The 13,227-nt window shown below is 39.8% G+C and overlaps 1 protein-coding gene across 1 annotated transcript in view; it reads left to right on the plus strand.

Annotated features, from left to right (window-relative positions):
* Positions 1 to 13,227, plus strand: part of MAP1B (microtubule associated protein 1B) — a 69,449-nt gene that overhangs the window by 35,087 nt on the left and 21,135 nt on the right. The window contains exon 3 of the mRNA XM_048290746.1: positions 12,744 to 12,826. Within this exon, the coding sequence (XP_048146703.1) occupies positions 12,744 to 12,826 (83 nt within the window). The remainder of the gene's footprint in view (positions 1 to 12,743; positions 12,827 to 13,227) is intronic.

Here is a 13,227-nt window from a genome sequence, read left to right on the forward strand (position 1 = left end):
TATAATACTTAGAGACAAGACAATGCTGACCAATCAAAGAAACTTCTCATGTGTTTTTCAGTATACTAGTTTCTCTTTTACAGATGTCTTTATTTTCACTGACGGTTCTCCTGAAGAGTACTTAAAATCAGCCCTGCAGCAATTTTACTTTTGGAAAGGACTAGATGAAGCTGATCATATAATCATTTGGTAACTCAGGAAGACAAGCCTATGTGAAGTTTGCCCTGGAAAGCATCACAGTATATTAATTCCTAGCTAAACATCTTTGTATTTGAACTTTTTTCACAAAGCTCTATCGTTCACTTAAAAATATTAAAACATTAAAACAGAAACACATGTTCTTCTCAGTGGGAGAGAAAGTGTCAGGAGAATAGATCCATAGCAGCTTACAGATTAGTCTCTCAAGAAGAGCCTGCTCTGTGTCTGTGTTGTAGCAGGAGCTTTCTAGTTACAGGACACCAGGTGGTCACCTATAGTTGATCTGAGAAGCAAACACTGCCACAAATGCTATTAGTAGTGTGTAATGAGATTAACTCCCCATAGTATTTGCAATATCCTTGAGGTTTTTTCACTGAAGCAGGACAGGGCTGATAGCACCCCTTAGACAATGAAAGAGTTTAATCTTTCATTGTTGTATGCAAATAACTCTCATCAGCATTAATAGGAGTTAAGCATGCACAAAAAAGGAAGAATAAAGCTTGGAAGTTTAAGCAATCATAGTATGCTAGAGGTTTCCAAGAGTTTCACAAAGGACCAGGCCAAAATTGTATGGCTATTCCTACTGGGTGATGTTGGGTATTTTCAGAGATTTGTATTTTTGAGACATAAAGGGTGATTAGGGGTTCCAAAATAACAACGAAGATTTAGTAAAATGTAAGAAATCTTAGCGGCAAGAGACAGAACCTAAGGCAGAGCTCATATTTAATTAAATGTTTTGCTTTCTGTGACAGGGCAAGATTTTGCTGTCTTTCATTTTAATGTAACTAGTTTTGATATGTGCTGAGCATTGTGGTGGGCTTTCTGGGAGTTTGGTGGATCTTTATCCAGTTAGAGAGAACACAGTTGTCCACAGTGGTTCTTGCATATACAGGAGTAAACTGTTGGACCAGGTATGAGTTCTGTTTCCTCCTGTAAATGCTGTGACTGCTTAAGCAAAAGGGATCCTCCTATTACAAGTCTGCAAGAGTAGTCCTTCTCAGCTCAGAGGCTGCCTGAACTATTTCTGGGGGCACCTGCTTTTTACTAAGAAGAAGATTTAACAAGTTAAACACTTGAAGATTAAAATAGATGCTTCCAGAACTAGGTCTGTTCCTCACTCATCCTTATGTACAGAAGTTGGTGTAGGGAGAGGATACAGGGCCAGTAAAGAAGTAAAATCATCCAAGCTAATGCTTGACTGGCCTCTGGAATCTGTCCACTTTGGCATTTAGAGGGCCGGTTTTTGCTGTCACACTTGCTGGTTCATTGATTCCTGGTTTCCAGATCCTCTGACTTCTGTTGCTGGGTATTTTTTTCTTGTATGAGTGGGTATGAGCTATCGCTATTTGTTGTTCATGCATTGCTTTTTGTTACGACAGTTTCAACCACTGATAGGGATAATTGCTTTGTGAAATTTTAGAGGTATTAAAAGGTAATACCTATTATTTAGGTATTAAAAGACATTCCCTGTGCAAGATAATGTTTGAATATGAGTTTGTATTTCCTGAAGATATGTGCTGGTTTTCCCCCCTCTCAGTGTTTTTTATAATCTAATTAGAGGATAGTACTGTCTTTTTCTGCCTTATAATATAGTTCAGTTAGTTGTACTTAAGCACATCATCTGAAAATTAAAGGCCAAAGACTGGAGGGACTACTTTATGGCTTGTTTTAATTCCAGAAATGAAACCCAAAAGAATGTTCCCTTGGTGCTGAAACAGGTGTGCCCTCTAATTTCTTCTCTGTAAAACCTAGACTTAATTAATAGTACTTGCCTGTATTGTACACAGAGGCAATCGATTTCATATTACATTTTCAATTTGTATAAAACCATCACAGTGGAGAACTGCACACATCCAGTAAAGAATCAGAGAAGGAAGGTGTTTTGAGGCTTTTAAGAGAATCTCTCTTGTGCTCTCCCTGGGGGTGGAACAGTTGCTCTGCTCTTTCAGACCAGGAAAGTGGTTGCTGCTAGAAAGGGAAAGTGAATTTAATCCAGAAATTGATTAGCAACACTGTTTATATGTAAACCAGAATAAAAGCTTTGGGCAATTTTTGCTATGGAGCTGGGAATCAGGTGATTGCCAGGGGAAAATCTTATACCTGGTTCTCATTAAAGGCTTACAAACAGAGCATCTTGTTATATTTCATAGTGGTTGCAGAGGCTCAGGGATATTCCACAGGTGGTGAATTAGTTGAAAGTAATACTACATTCAACAGAATGCCAGTTTTCTAAAATGCACAAATGCATACCCAAGTATTAAAAAATACAACTTCTCCACTGTAATACAGTTACGATGATTGTGTGATTTGTTCAGGGAATAGCAATAAAGCTGTGATGTTACTTGAGAAAGAACTTCACAGCTCTTCAAAGAGCATCACTAGATAAATTATGATTTAAGGAGATATTTTGACAAACAGCAGAGGGGTTTTCTGGTACATAATGAACATTACAGTACAGGTATCAAGGGTGGGTTATTAACTGTGGGGTTTTATCCCCAAGAAAATTTACTGATTGCCAGACCGTAGGAAGATTTAACCATAAGTAATTTTAAAATACTGCAAAGTAAAGTGTCTAATCTGCAGTGCAAGGCTCCTGCAACAGCCTTAGTGCTTGCAAACAGATCTGTCATTCATTATTCATGCACTGCCAAGGTGAGGAAATCCTCTCTGATTTGAACTAGTAGGAAGAGCAAAAATTATACCTAAACTGAGAAATTTTAATAAATACATGGCAAAGAAAATGTGCTCTAGGGAAAGAATAGATTCCCTGTGTGTGAAGCCATTATAGGTTGTATTGACTTGTCAGATTTTCAACAGGAATGGCAGGTGAACTTAAAACTTAATTGCATGTAAGGTAATGACACCAAGACCAAAAGTGTCCTCCACAGGATTTTAATTGGCGCTTTGGGTTTGGCTTCAGCTGCCATAGTGATGAAAACCCATTAGTAAGACGCCTGCAGCAATTTAGAAACATTAGCAGAAACCTTCTGAAGTGATCAAAATGCAGATACTTCTCCCTAAGGAGAAATAAAAGACTAAAAATATATTCAGGTAGAGATGTCTGGGAAGAGGAAAGGCTAACTTCTGGAATTACTTTTTTCTGATATATATATGTCAGTATTTATCCCTTTGCTACATGTTTTAAATTTACATAATCTTTTCCCTGATGCTGCTGTGCTCCATTTTGCTTATGAAGGTGGGAGTTGCGGTGAGGTGCAGGGAAGCATCTGCAGAGTGTGCTGCAGAGAAAAGGAAAAAACTTCCCTTCCCTGGCAGTCAGGATGGTGTGGGCTGAACAGCACAGCCAGGCACTGCAGCACAGGGAGGTGAAGTGAAAGGATGTAAAAAAGAGGTTTTAGCATTGGCAACATTTGAAAGGAAATAAAATAAATTTAACTGAGGTTGTTGGGTATTCTTTTGACATACAGGAAGGCTTTTGGCTACTAGGTTAAATATCACTACGGAGAACCATAATTGCTGATGTTTCCTATCTTGTTTTCAACAGCAGGTCTTTATAATCAAAAAACCTTTTCCATTCCTCATTGACCTCAGTGACAATATTCCTGTGGAGTACACTTGGATTTGAGGTAGATGCTAAGCTAATTAATGGAGATTAGCACAATCATACTTTAAGATGTAATTAAATAAACCAGATAGTTTGGTTGGTTGGGCTTGTCTTTTTCCCATAAAGAGCAGCCCTTGGAAAAACTGCCAAGGACGTTTAGTGCACAAATCTGCTTAGCATCTTCAAAAGCCCAGTAAACAGTTTTGTCTGTAATGTGAATATACCGGTCACTTGGTATAACAAAAGAACACTTAAGCTCCTGATCAGTCCTGTGAATTATGAAGTATGATGTGTTTGCTAAACAGTGAAGTATGAGATAGAGGTATTGAGAAAGAAGTAGCATTTTTCCCAAATAAGATTTTATTTGGCTATTTGACAGTTGGGAGAGATTCCTTTTCTGAATAACTGACCAAAGTTAAAATACCATATTCCAGGGACTATTTCAAATAAATTATCCTGGGAAGTGGTCTGCTCTCCTCAGGATTATTTTAGTTCCTGGGTCTGAGATGTTTTCCAGAGGTAAAAGAAGAAATTTTCCTTCTTTCTAGATGGAGAAGGCTGTGGAAGAGGTCTGATGTTGCGCAGCTCTCCTTCTCTCCCTGCAGTACTGTAATGCAGTAACTGCACTCCCAAATGCAGTTTCAGTTGAGGGCTTTCACTGACCTTCAGGGCTCATGAGTCAGCTCTGCATTACTGCAGTCTCCCATCGCGGTGTGTGCTGGCTTCCAGTTCCTATGCAGTACCAGGGCACTGTGCTGTGCTGCTGAAAATTAAATCTCCAGGTCTACGGATCAGTTCTGCAGTGCATCCTAGAGCAATCGTTGCCATTTTCTATGTAATTAAGATTTAAGGATGGGAGAGAGATTAATGAGAGACAATGAAAAAGCCTAAAAATACAGGGCTGACCGTGGTATACTGCCGTTGATTTACTATCTTGCTTTTAAGAGCTTCTTGAGATTATTACTTCTGTAATCTTGAGATGTGTAACTCAAGAAAAATGCTTGCAGAGAATCTCACATTCACCTACCTTCCTGCCTCAATTTTGTGACATGCAGAATCTGTGAGAGGAAGAGATGAAATTGCTTGGCTTTATCCCAGACAGTCCCATACAAATTTCTCCTAAATTTCACTGGATGTTGGTTTCTGTTTTCTGTTGCCATTTGAAGCTGGAGTTTCTAGGACTGCAGTGATAACATTGTTAGTGTTAAATAACACCCAGGAAAGTAGTTTATAGAAGAATTTCAGCTCTGGGAATAGCTAACAGGTTTCATTTAAAAAAAAATCCATTATTCATAGCTTAGCTTTTTAAGTATTCAGTATTTTCTAAAACACAACATAGTGATGTACTTGCAGAACCAAAAGCTAGCTACAGCACTCTAGTTGGCTTCTAAAGGTTCATGTTTCTGTTTCTCTGTGACCTTGGAAATTGTTTCTCTGTATGTATTTTATGAGATTAAAATTCTGTCACACTTATCAGATCTGTTCTAAAGATAAAATAAATTGTGAGAGTAGTCGTTTAGAGATCACAGTGTCTATAGAGTTTTAATATACAAAAGCAATATGTGGAAATACTCTACAACAAGATTAAAATATTCATTTCAGGAAGCCACTCTGAAACTGAATATATTGGAGGAAAATCTTAAATTTTAATTATCTGGAGCATTAATAAATGCAATATATTGCCTTGAAAACAATGGAAAATGCTATATAATTCATATAAAAAGGATCAAAGGGCAAGCCAATTGATGAATGCAGCAGTCCCCTAGCATCTCTGAAACTGCTTGTTTCAAGGTTGGAAGAGTGATTCATGAGGGAGATGGTGGCTTCAGGTAAATGAATTGTTGGTGAAAGCCCATGTCAGACACTTGGGTTGGAAAGAGGTGTTGTCTTCTCAAGCTACACTGACTACAGCCATGATGTTGGTTAAGGCAATTCTCATGACTAGGAACGTTGCATAGCCCTCTAATAAACACCCATCACTCTTCCCTCTCTTTCTGCCCTGATAATAAACTGCTCCATTCTCTAAACACTCCTTGTTTTCCCCTTCCTGTAATCACAGGAGATAATTTCTTGGAGTAGGATCATAAAGCTGCACTCTCTTTCTGGAAAGCATAATTCCAGCTATTCCTGTTCATATTTAAGACCTGTGCTTGCCATCCTCTGGCTGAAATCACAGTGCTGCTAAATAGTGGTGTACAAGGCTTCTGGGGTTTAAGCTTTACCTGTCATGTGAATTGTAAGTGACACAGGTCAATGGAGGAACAGAAATGGCAGAATTCAGAGACAGCCATGCAAGGCTGTGGCAGCATACAAGAAAGCAAAGACTGTTGCCAGGGATCTGTTGTCTCTACAGCTGGCTAGGATATTGTGTAGTTTCCCCAGAAAGATGAAATCATATGTATTGGGAATAATTGGTTGTCATAGGATGGATCAGGAATGTTTGATTTCCTAATCCAAGAAGTACTCCAGCAATCAAAGGCATTCACTTCACAAAGAGGCTGGTCTTTTTTCGTACTGGTAATGAATTTTAGTGCTCCACAGCAGTAACTTGTAGCTGAACTCATTGAACAAATTGATGCTGTTGTGACTGACTATTGGGTATATTTTTTTCTTAAACAAAATAAAGGGTGAATCCATTTACTGGAAGCATTGGATTCCACTACTGTTGCAAGTTCAGTATATAAACAGCAAGTGTATTTTTTTTTGACTGTCGTTTTATTGAGGTCTTCAGAAGTATTGGTTTTAAATTTCACTCCTGTCCAGACACTCAGTGAAATCAGTAATGAAAACTCTAGGCTACTTGGTTCAGTTTTTGTAGCACATTCCCTTTTTTGGGAGATAAATCTATTTTAGTAGGCATTAAAATTATAATACGTAAACTTTTCTTGTTATAGTACTTTAGTCTGATTTGCTTTGACTTTTCTTTTCAGGGTAGTCTTTGATTTTTAATGCTTTAGCAGTTCTTCATAGAGTCCTGAAATAGTAAAGTATCGAGAATTGTCTGAGAAATACCATTTTCTGAAGGTGAGAAACAAGAGTTGAGAGTACTAATTTTCCTGACAGTAACAGATGGGAGTGAAAGGCCAGCAGTTTGCTTCTACTTGATAAATGGCTGTATTTTGACAGCAAATTAGATGTCGCACAAAGTTGGCAAACATGCAAGAAATCAATATTTAGTGTGAAAAGATGATAAAATTAGTCTGTTGATCAACAGGGTGTGAAAAGGGTGATGTAATGTCTTGAATTAACTTCAGGATATTTCAGGGGGAATGGTCGCCGATCAGTGAGGTCCCTGCAATCACTTGTAGTTCTTGCAGCAGCTCCTAGCACAGCTCAGTTCATAAGTCTGCAAGTATTAAAGTTTGAGGCAGAAAGTACAAATCCACCTATGAAAATTAGTGCAAACAGGTCAACTTGCATTCTCTCACTTCTGTCTAAGAGTCCTGAGCAAGGATTGGTGAACTCGGTTCGTGTACAGTAACTGGAGGCTGAATCTTGCAGTCAGTGTTCAGACTGCATAATCATCTTCTGTCTAACCCCCCACTTTCAGGGCTCTGTTATTATCTGGAGGTATAAACCAAAATGAGATCTGACAGATAAGGACTTAACCAAGAACAAAAATGAAATTGTATGCAACTGGCTTTATTTCATCAAATAAATGTGAGCTTAAACATGAAAAAATACAACACACTGCAGGACATCGCCTCTCAGGACTTGTAGTTAATAAATTGTTGAAAGTCAAATGTGGATAGGAAAAATATTTAACTATCACCAGGCTGCAGCTGAACCAAATTAAACTCAAATATCAATTCTATTCATGCAGGGAGAGAGAGAAAATAAACAAGACATTTATGCTTTCTGGAGAGTCACAACACAGTTTAGTATTCCAGCTGATCAGATGCAAAAAAGATTAACCTAACTTTGCAGAGATAACACATAATTCTCTGTAAGAATCATATTAGATATGAATCCTAACTAACCATCAGGTCCAGAGCAAGCAGGTTTAAATGATGGCAAGGAAAATAGTCACACTTTGCAGTTAGTGTCATTCTCCCAAATCTTGGTCTCCATCAGAGGGCTCAGCAATGTTAGCTCATTGTTAGATTTGTTCACAGGTGTCACACTAGCTCAGCATCCTAACAGGATTTTCTTTTCACCTAGAAATGTGTAAAGTATTCTGATATTTGTACATAGATAGGAGTTATTGCTGGAAAAAAATTACTACACCTTCCTTGCAGACAGCCTAAATTTAAGACGCCATTGGGCTGAATTGAGCCCTGGAGGCAGTGAATCTATCATCTCTGGTATAAATGAAGTTATGCCTGTGTTATGCACTCCCCATTGTGTCAGCTAGTTGCAAGACTGAATGATTCCGTTCCGCATTCCCTGGCATCACCTACAGGGCTTTCAGAGCTTTCCTGGAATAAGCTTTCTGAAGTCCTGTTCTTGTAGTCCAGTGCCTGGATATTAGATAGCCATTTCTTCATCAGGTCTGCAAATCATTTTCTTCTTACTTGCAGTTATAGAACTCCAGATTTTTACAACATCAGAATTTGCTTCAGTGACTCTGTAAAATCACTACCTTCCTCAGCGCTGTACACTTACCGGTTTCTCCAGCTTGCAGTTTAGTTCAGCAGGAAGCTTAGCATGCTCAACAAAGAAGGTAAAGAGGATGGAGTGCTCCATATCATTTATGCAAGATTTCTTCAGATAATTAATAATCTGCTGTAAAAGGGGATCTTGTTCCTTTCTCTGTGGCCTGGAAATGTTGTTGCAATGTAGTGCCTCCAGGCAGACAATGGGGATATTTGGGGCTGGTCACGATTACTGTATTATTTGACAATTTATACCCATTGATCTTTGTATTGAAAACAAGGAAAAATAGATTTATTCAGTTAGTACAAGACATAGCAACCATCAGATGACCAGTCATCCAGACTCTGAGCACTCTGCTGATAACATAGAACAACCACGAAGAACACAAAGTTAACACATCTGGTTTTGGAGGACAAATTTGGAGTCTACACTAGAAATAGCAGATGAAACAGTGAGCAGTTTGAAGTTACTTAAAATGTGTGAGTTATTAGATTACTGTTGGCTACACAAAAAGCTCTTTTTTTTCCAAAGGAATGTATTGCTTTAAATGTGTCATGTGCAAGGGGTATGATAACACTCCAATAACCTTCATCAGACGTGGTAAATCTGAAAGGGATTGTAGTTGAGATGATTCTTAAGCATCAGTTATTGCTTCCCAGCACAGTGACTGGCAAGCTCCAATACTGTCTTTCAAGAGTCTCAGCATCCTTAGAACTCAAGGGATGGATGTTTTATGGTTCATTTTAGAGGATTTCTCCCTGAGTGTCCAGAAATTCCTCCACAAGACAAGGGGCAGATGGAGGGACCTGGGCATTGGAGCTACTTGTAAGTGCAGAGCACTGAACGTTTCTAGCTGCAGAGAGGTCATCGCATATTCATGGATTGTGGGAAGTTTCATTAGCCAGCCTTGCAAGCTGTGCCATCTGTTAACACCACCCAGCACGGTGGCTGACGTAACACAGCAGTCATGTCTTCTGGTGGTGAAACGATACTTTGAAGTTCTTTACAATGAAAAACAAGAGATGTTTAAAGTTGCCAGAGAAATGTGTTTGAATGCCAGATCAGGTGTCAAACAGTTACCACCTTCAGGGAGAAGGAATACTTTCAGGGAGAATACTCCTTTCACCCTTTCTGCCAAGAATCACCACAGGATTTGCCGCTTCCTCTGTGTTTACTTTGTGTGGAAATGGCATTGATAGGGAACAAGTGAATGTTGATGTCTACCTGGGGTGGCAGGAGAAGCTGGTGGGAACCCCTGTATTGAGTAGCCTCTTACAGCATGCACACCCATGGGTTGGGTCACACAGGCATGCCCAAGAAAAACTGTGTGTCAGGAGTGATGCTTGGTTAAACAAAACTTGAATGAGGACTGATTTCTTTCCCTTGCCATTCATTTGCACTTTGTGTTTGCATGAATTTAACATAGTCACTGTTAAAAGTGGCCCTCATGATTGTGCTGCTTGATTGGCCTGAAAAAATTGACTGTGTAAGATAAGAAATCTGTTCAGTCACTTTTCTAGGAAATGTGACTAACACTATCCCCATCTCAATAATCACACAATAGATGCCATTGATATTTGGATGAGCCGGGGGACATTAGGATCCTATGGCCATAGAAATTGGGTTGATGAATGCAAAAGCCACTCTTTAAGCAATTTTTACATGCTTATTAGTCCTCTCTGTTCTTGTTCTGAATCAAACAGCTGCCAAGACTCTTTGCTCATATCAGTTTTTCATTTGAAGCTTTAATTAATAAAATCAAAATATGAGCAGATACTTAGATTTCTTCCAAACAAAAATAGTATTTAGATATGGAAGTCTTTAGAAGCGGCTTTGTTTCTGCTTTCCAGAAACTATAAACAGGTAAAATCTATCCACCCAACCACTCCTGTGCAACATGGAAGTTTCTTCCTTTCTTCCTCTGTCAAATCACAGAAATGATCTGTCGCATGTGTAGAGAGAGGCTGCAAAAATCCAGTAGAGTTGAAGCAACCCCAGATCTACACAAGTCTCAGATTCTCCCACTCCATCTGTAATTTAGTAAGTCGCAGTCTCTCGCCAGTTTATGGAGTGCTGTTGCTGCTTTCTGTTCCCACACTGTGATAGTTAATTTGTCTGATAAAACTGTTCCTATGTGAGACTTTCTTTCGTTCCAGCTGAGGATATCAACCTGGGCAGCAAGCCTGTGTTGCTCCTACAAAGTTGCAAATAGTTTTTCAAAGTCTCTTTTATTATGCAATCGGTGACATGGGACCATGTTATTGACATCAGCAAGTAGCTGCAAACTTCCCAGGTGTTCCATGGCATGGGAGCCCTTGTAGTGACTCACACCCTGCCAGTGCTGGGTCCCCACCCTGTATGATAATCAGTAACATGTTTATGCCAAGGAGTTGAAGAGGGAGACAGTCACACATGCATCTCTGAGTGGGCACCATGTACATGGTGCAGACAACACCTGCCTGCCTCTGGAAATCAGTCTCAGGGCCCATGAACCCACACAACTGCTACAGCAGGGAGTCTGCTAGGATGTAAGTAACCACCATTAGTGTTGGTCACCAGGAGCTGTGACTCCTCGGGTCAGATCCTTCCCAGCTACACAGACACACGACTTGGAGCAGCTTCAGTTAAGTCCTAGGTGTGTGCTTTGAGCCTAGTGAAAGCTATGCATCTTTGTGTAACTTTGCATGTGGCTAATTGCATTTCTTTTCTACCTGTGTTTAATCTGTTCATGTCTAATGATATATGAGGCTTAGTCTGGCCTGAAGCAAAGTATGTGCTCAGTGTCACCAATTATTAAGCAAGAAGTTTCAGTGTCTGCTAAAGGGTGATGATTTCTTTCATTTCCTTGACGATTAGATTCAATAAACTCTGCCTAATCTCTTAATTTAAGTGAAATCTGGCAAACAACTAAAATATCAGAGCATGGATCATCTTCTGAAGGAGTCTGCAGTAACAGAGCTATCTGGATGTTTTACTGACTGGAGCTTTATGTGTGCATTTCTGATAGGCCAGGAAGCAAAACTATAAAAATAAATTTAATTGCAAAGGGTAATACCAGAAATGGATGTTGCAGGGGGAGAGAGACCTGCCCTCTTCCCCTTTTGTAATATATAATCTGTCTCCTTCTTTCAAGGAAGTATAGCAGAAAAAATACATGTTAAGAAAACTAAGTTTCTTCCAACTAAATAGATATTATTCCTAAGTTTCTAGGCACTGTCATGCACAAGAGAATAGACTACAACTCTATCTCACATTTTACTTGAAAGCACTATTTTTATTTTCTTTCTCCATCACCTTCTATCATTTGATTGCAAGCTCACATGCTTATAAATGTAGAGATTCCCCAGAGCAACAGCAACAGACACAGCAGAGTGGGAGCTCAAGGCAAGGAGGAGGAAGAAGGCAGGAGTGGTGCAGGCAGGTCAGCGAGGAAGAGGGCATTGCTGGGGCAGGGAGGGCAGCACCGAGCCTGCCCCAGTCAGGGACACTGTGGGAATGGCTAGCTGCCCTTCCTCTCACACAATGCTCTCAGGCATGTGGAGCTCTTTTCAGCCTGACCATCCTCAGCCTTGTTAATTTATGTCTCTTTACAGGGGAGTTTTTCTAGGTTGGCAGATAGGTCTGTGTCCCATACTCCCTTTTAAGCCTAATTAATTATTTTAATTGATTAATATTGCGCCAAGCAGTTTGCTCAGAAGGGAGAGCTCTTCTGGTTTTTTAGACTAATTATCAGTCTGGGTTTCTGAATGACAATCCAATGCTAATTAATCTCACTGCAGTTCTCACAGAAAGAGACCCTGATAAGAACTTGCCAATTAACATAAGGGGAAAATAAATCAACAGTCCTGTTTTGTTTTTCTGGCATCCACTCCCAGTGAGATGAATATCACTATTAAATACTGAGACAAACTTAAGTATGAAAGCCAGTATGCTGCAAGGCTGCTCCAAACTTGCCCAGAATTTACTAATTCAGGATCTAGATGTTATTTGTACACCCTGTCACTCTTGTTGCTTGACGTTGCTTGCTCCAGCTTTTGTAAGCAGGAGGAAGATGAAGCAGGGCAGCATGGCAAGTGTCTAACAATCCCCATAGGGAACTTTTTGCAGGGTCCCAATGTTAATCCATACCAGTGGAAGGCAGAAGGGAACATTTTGGCAGTGTGGGTTCTAGTTTTCACTTGGTTTGTCAGGGTCAGATGCTCAGCTGATGATGGTTACTCCCTTACCTGCACCAGCTCTGTGAGAAAAAGGTAAGTTACAGATACTCCTCCAGCCAGGGCAACCAGAGGGCTGTGACACAATGAAACATACAGCAAACTCATGGAAAATCCTGGTTTATAACGGTTGAATTTAATTTTTCTTTTTTTCCTCTCTGCACTTGCAGGTCAGAAGATTCTTCACCACAGAAGTGATGTCTTAGAAACTGTAGTCCTCATCAATCCCTCAGATGAAGCAGTTAGTACCGAGGTAAGTCAGAAATACTTTGTTTGACATATCACAAAGGCTCCATTAAGTGGACATGTTGAGAGCATTGAAGCAGATGTGGTGGAGGTGATTATGGAGCACAGTCACTGCCTGCCAGCTTAGAGACTGACAAACTCAAATACTATTTTTCAAAGTCTTATCAGACTCTGAGAGCAGATCCTGACTGTCAGTGAAAGGGTATATTTGGAATAAATACCATGAAAAATGCCACCCATCCCTTGATCTTTTCCCTGGTTTCCCAGACTCATGACATATTGTCAGAGGCATAGGACAGAAACACACCTCTGATCCCAGAATTCCTTTTCTCATAATGCATCAAATTATCTTCTTCATGGAGTGGAGACAACTGTGGTGAACCTGCCTCTGCTATTCTTCTGCTTTGC

Source organism: Corvus hawaiiensis, chromosome Z, assembly GCF_020740725.1.
Source record: "Corvus hawaiiensis isolate bCorHaw1 chromosome Z, bCorHaw1.pri.cur, whole genome shotgun sequence".
In the NCBI taxonomy this organism is placed as follows: Eukaryota; Metazoa; Chordata; class Aves; order Passeriformes; family Corvidae; genus Corvus; species Corvus hawaiiensis.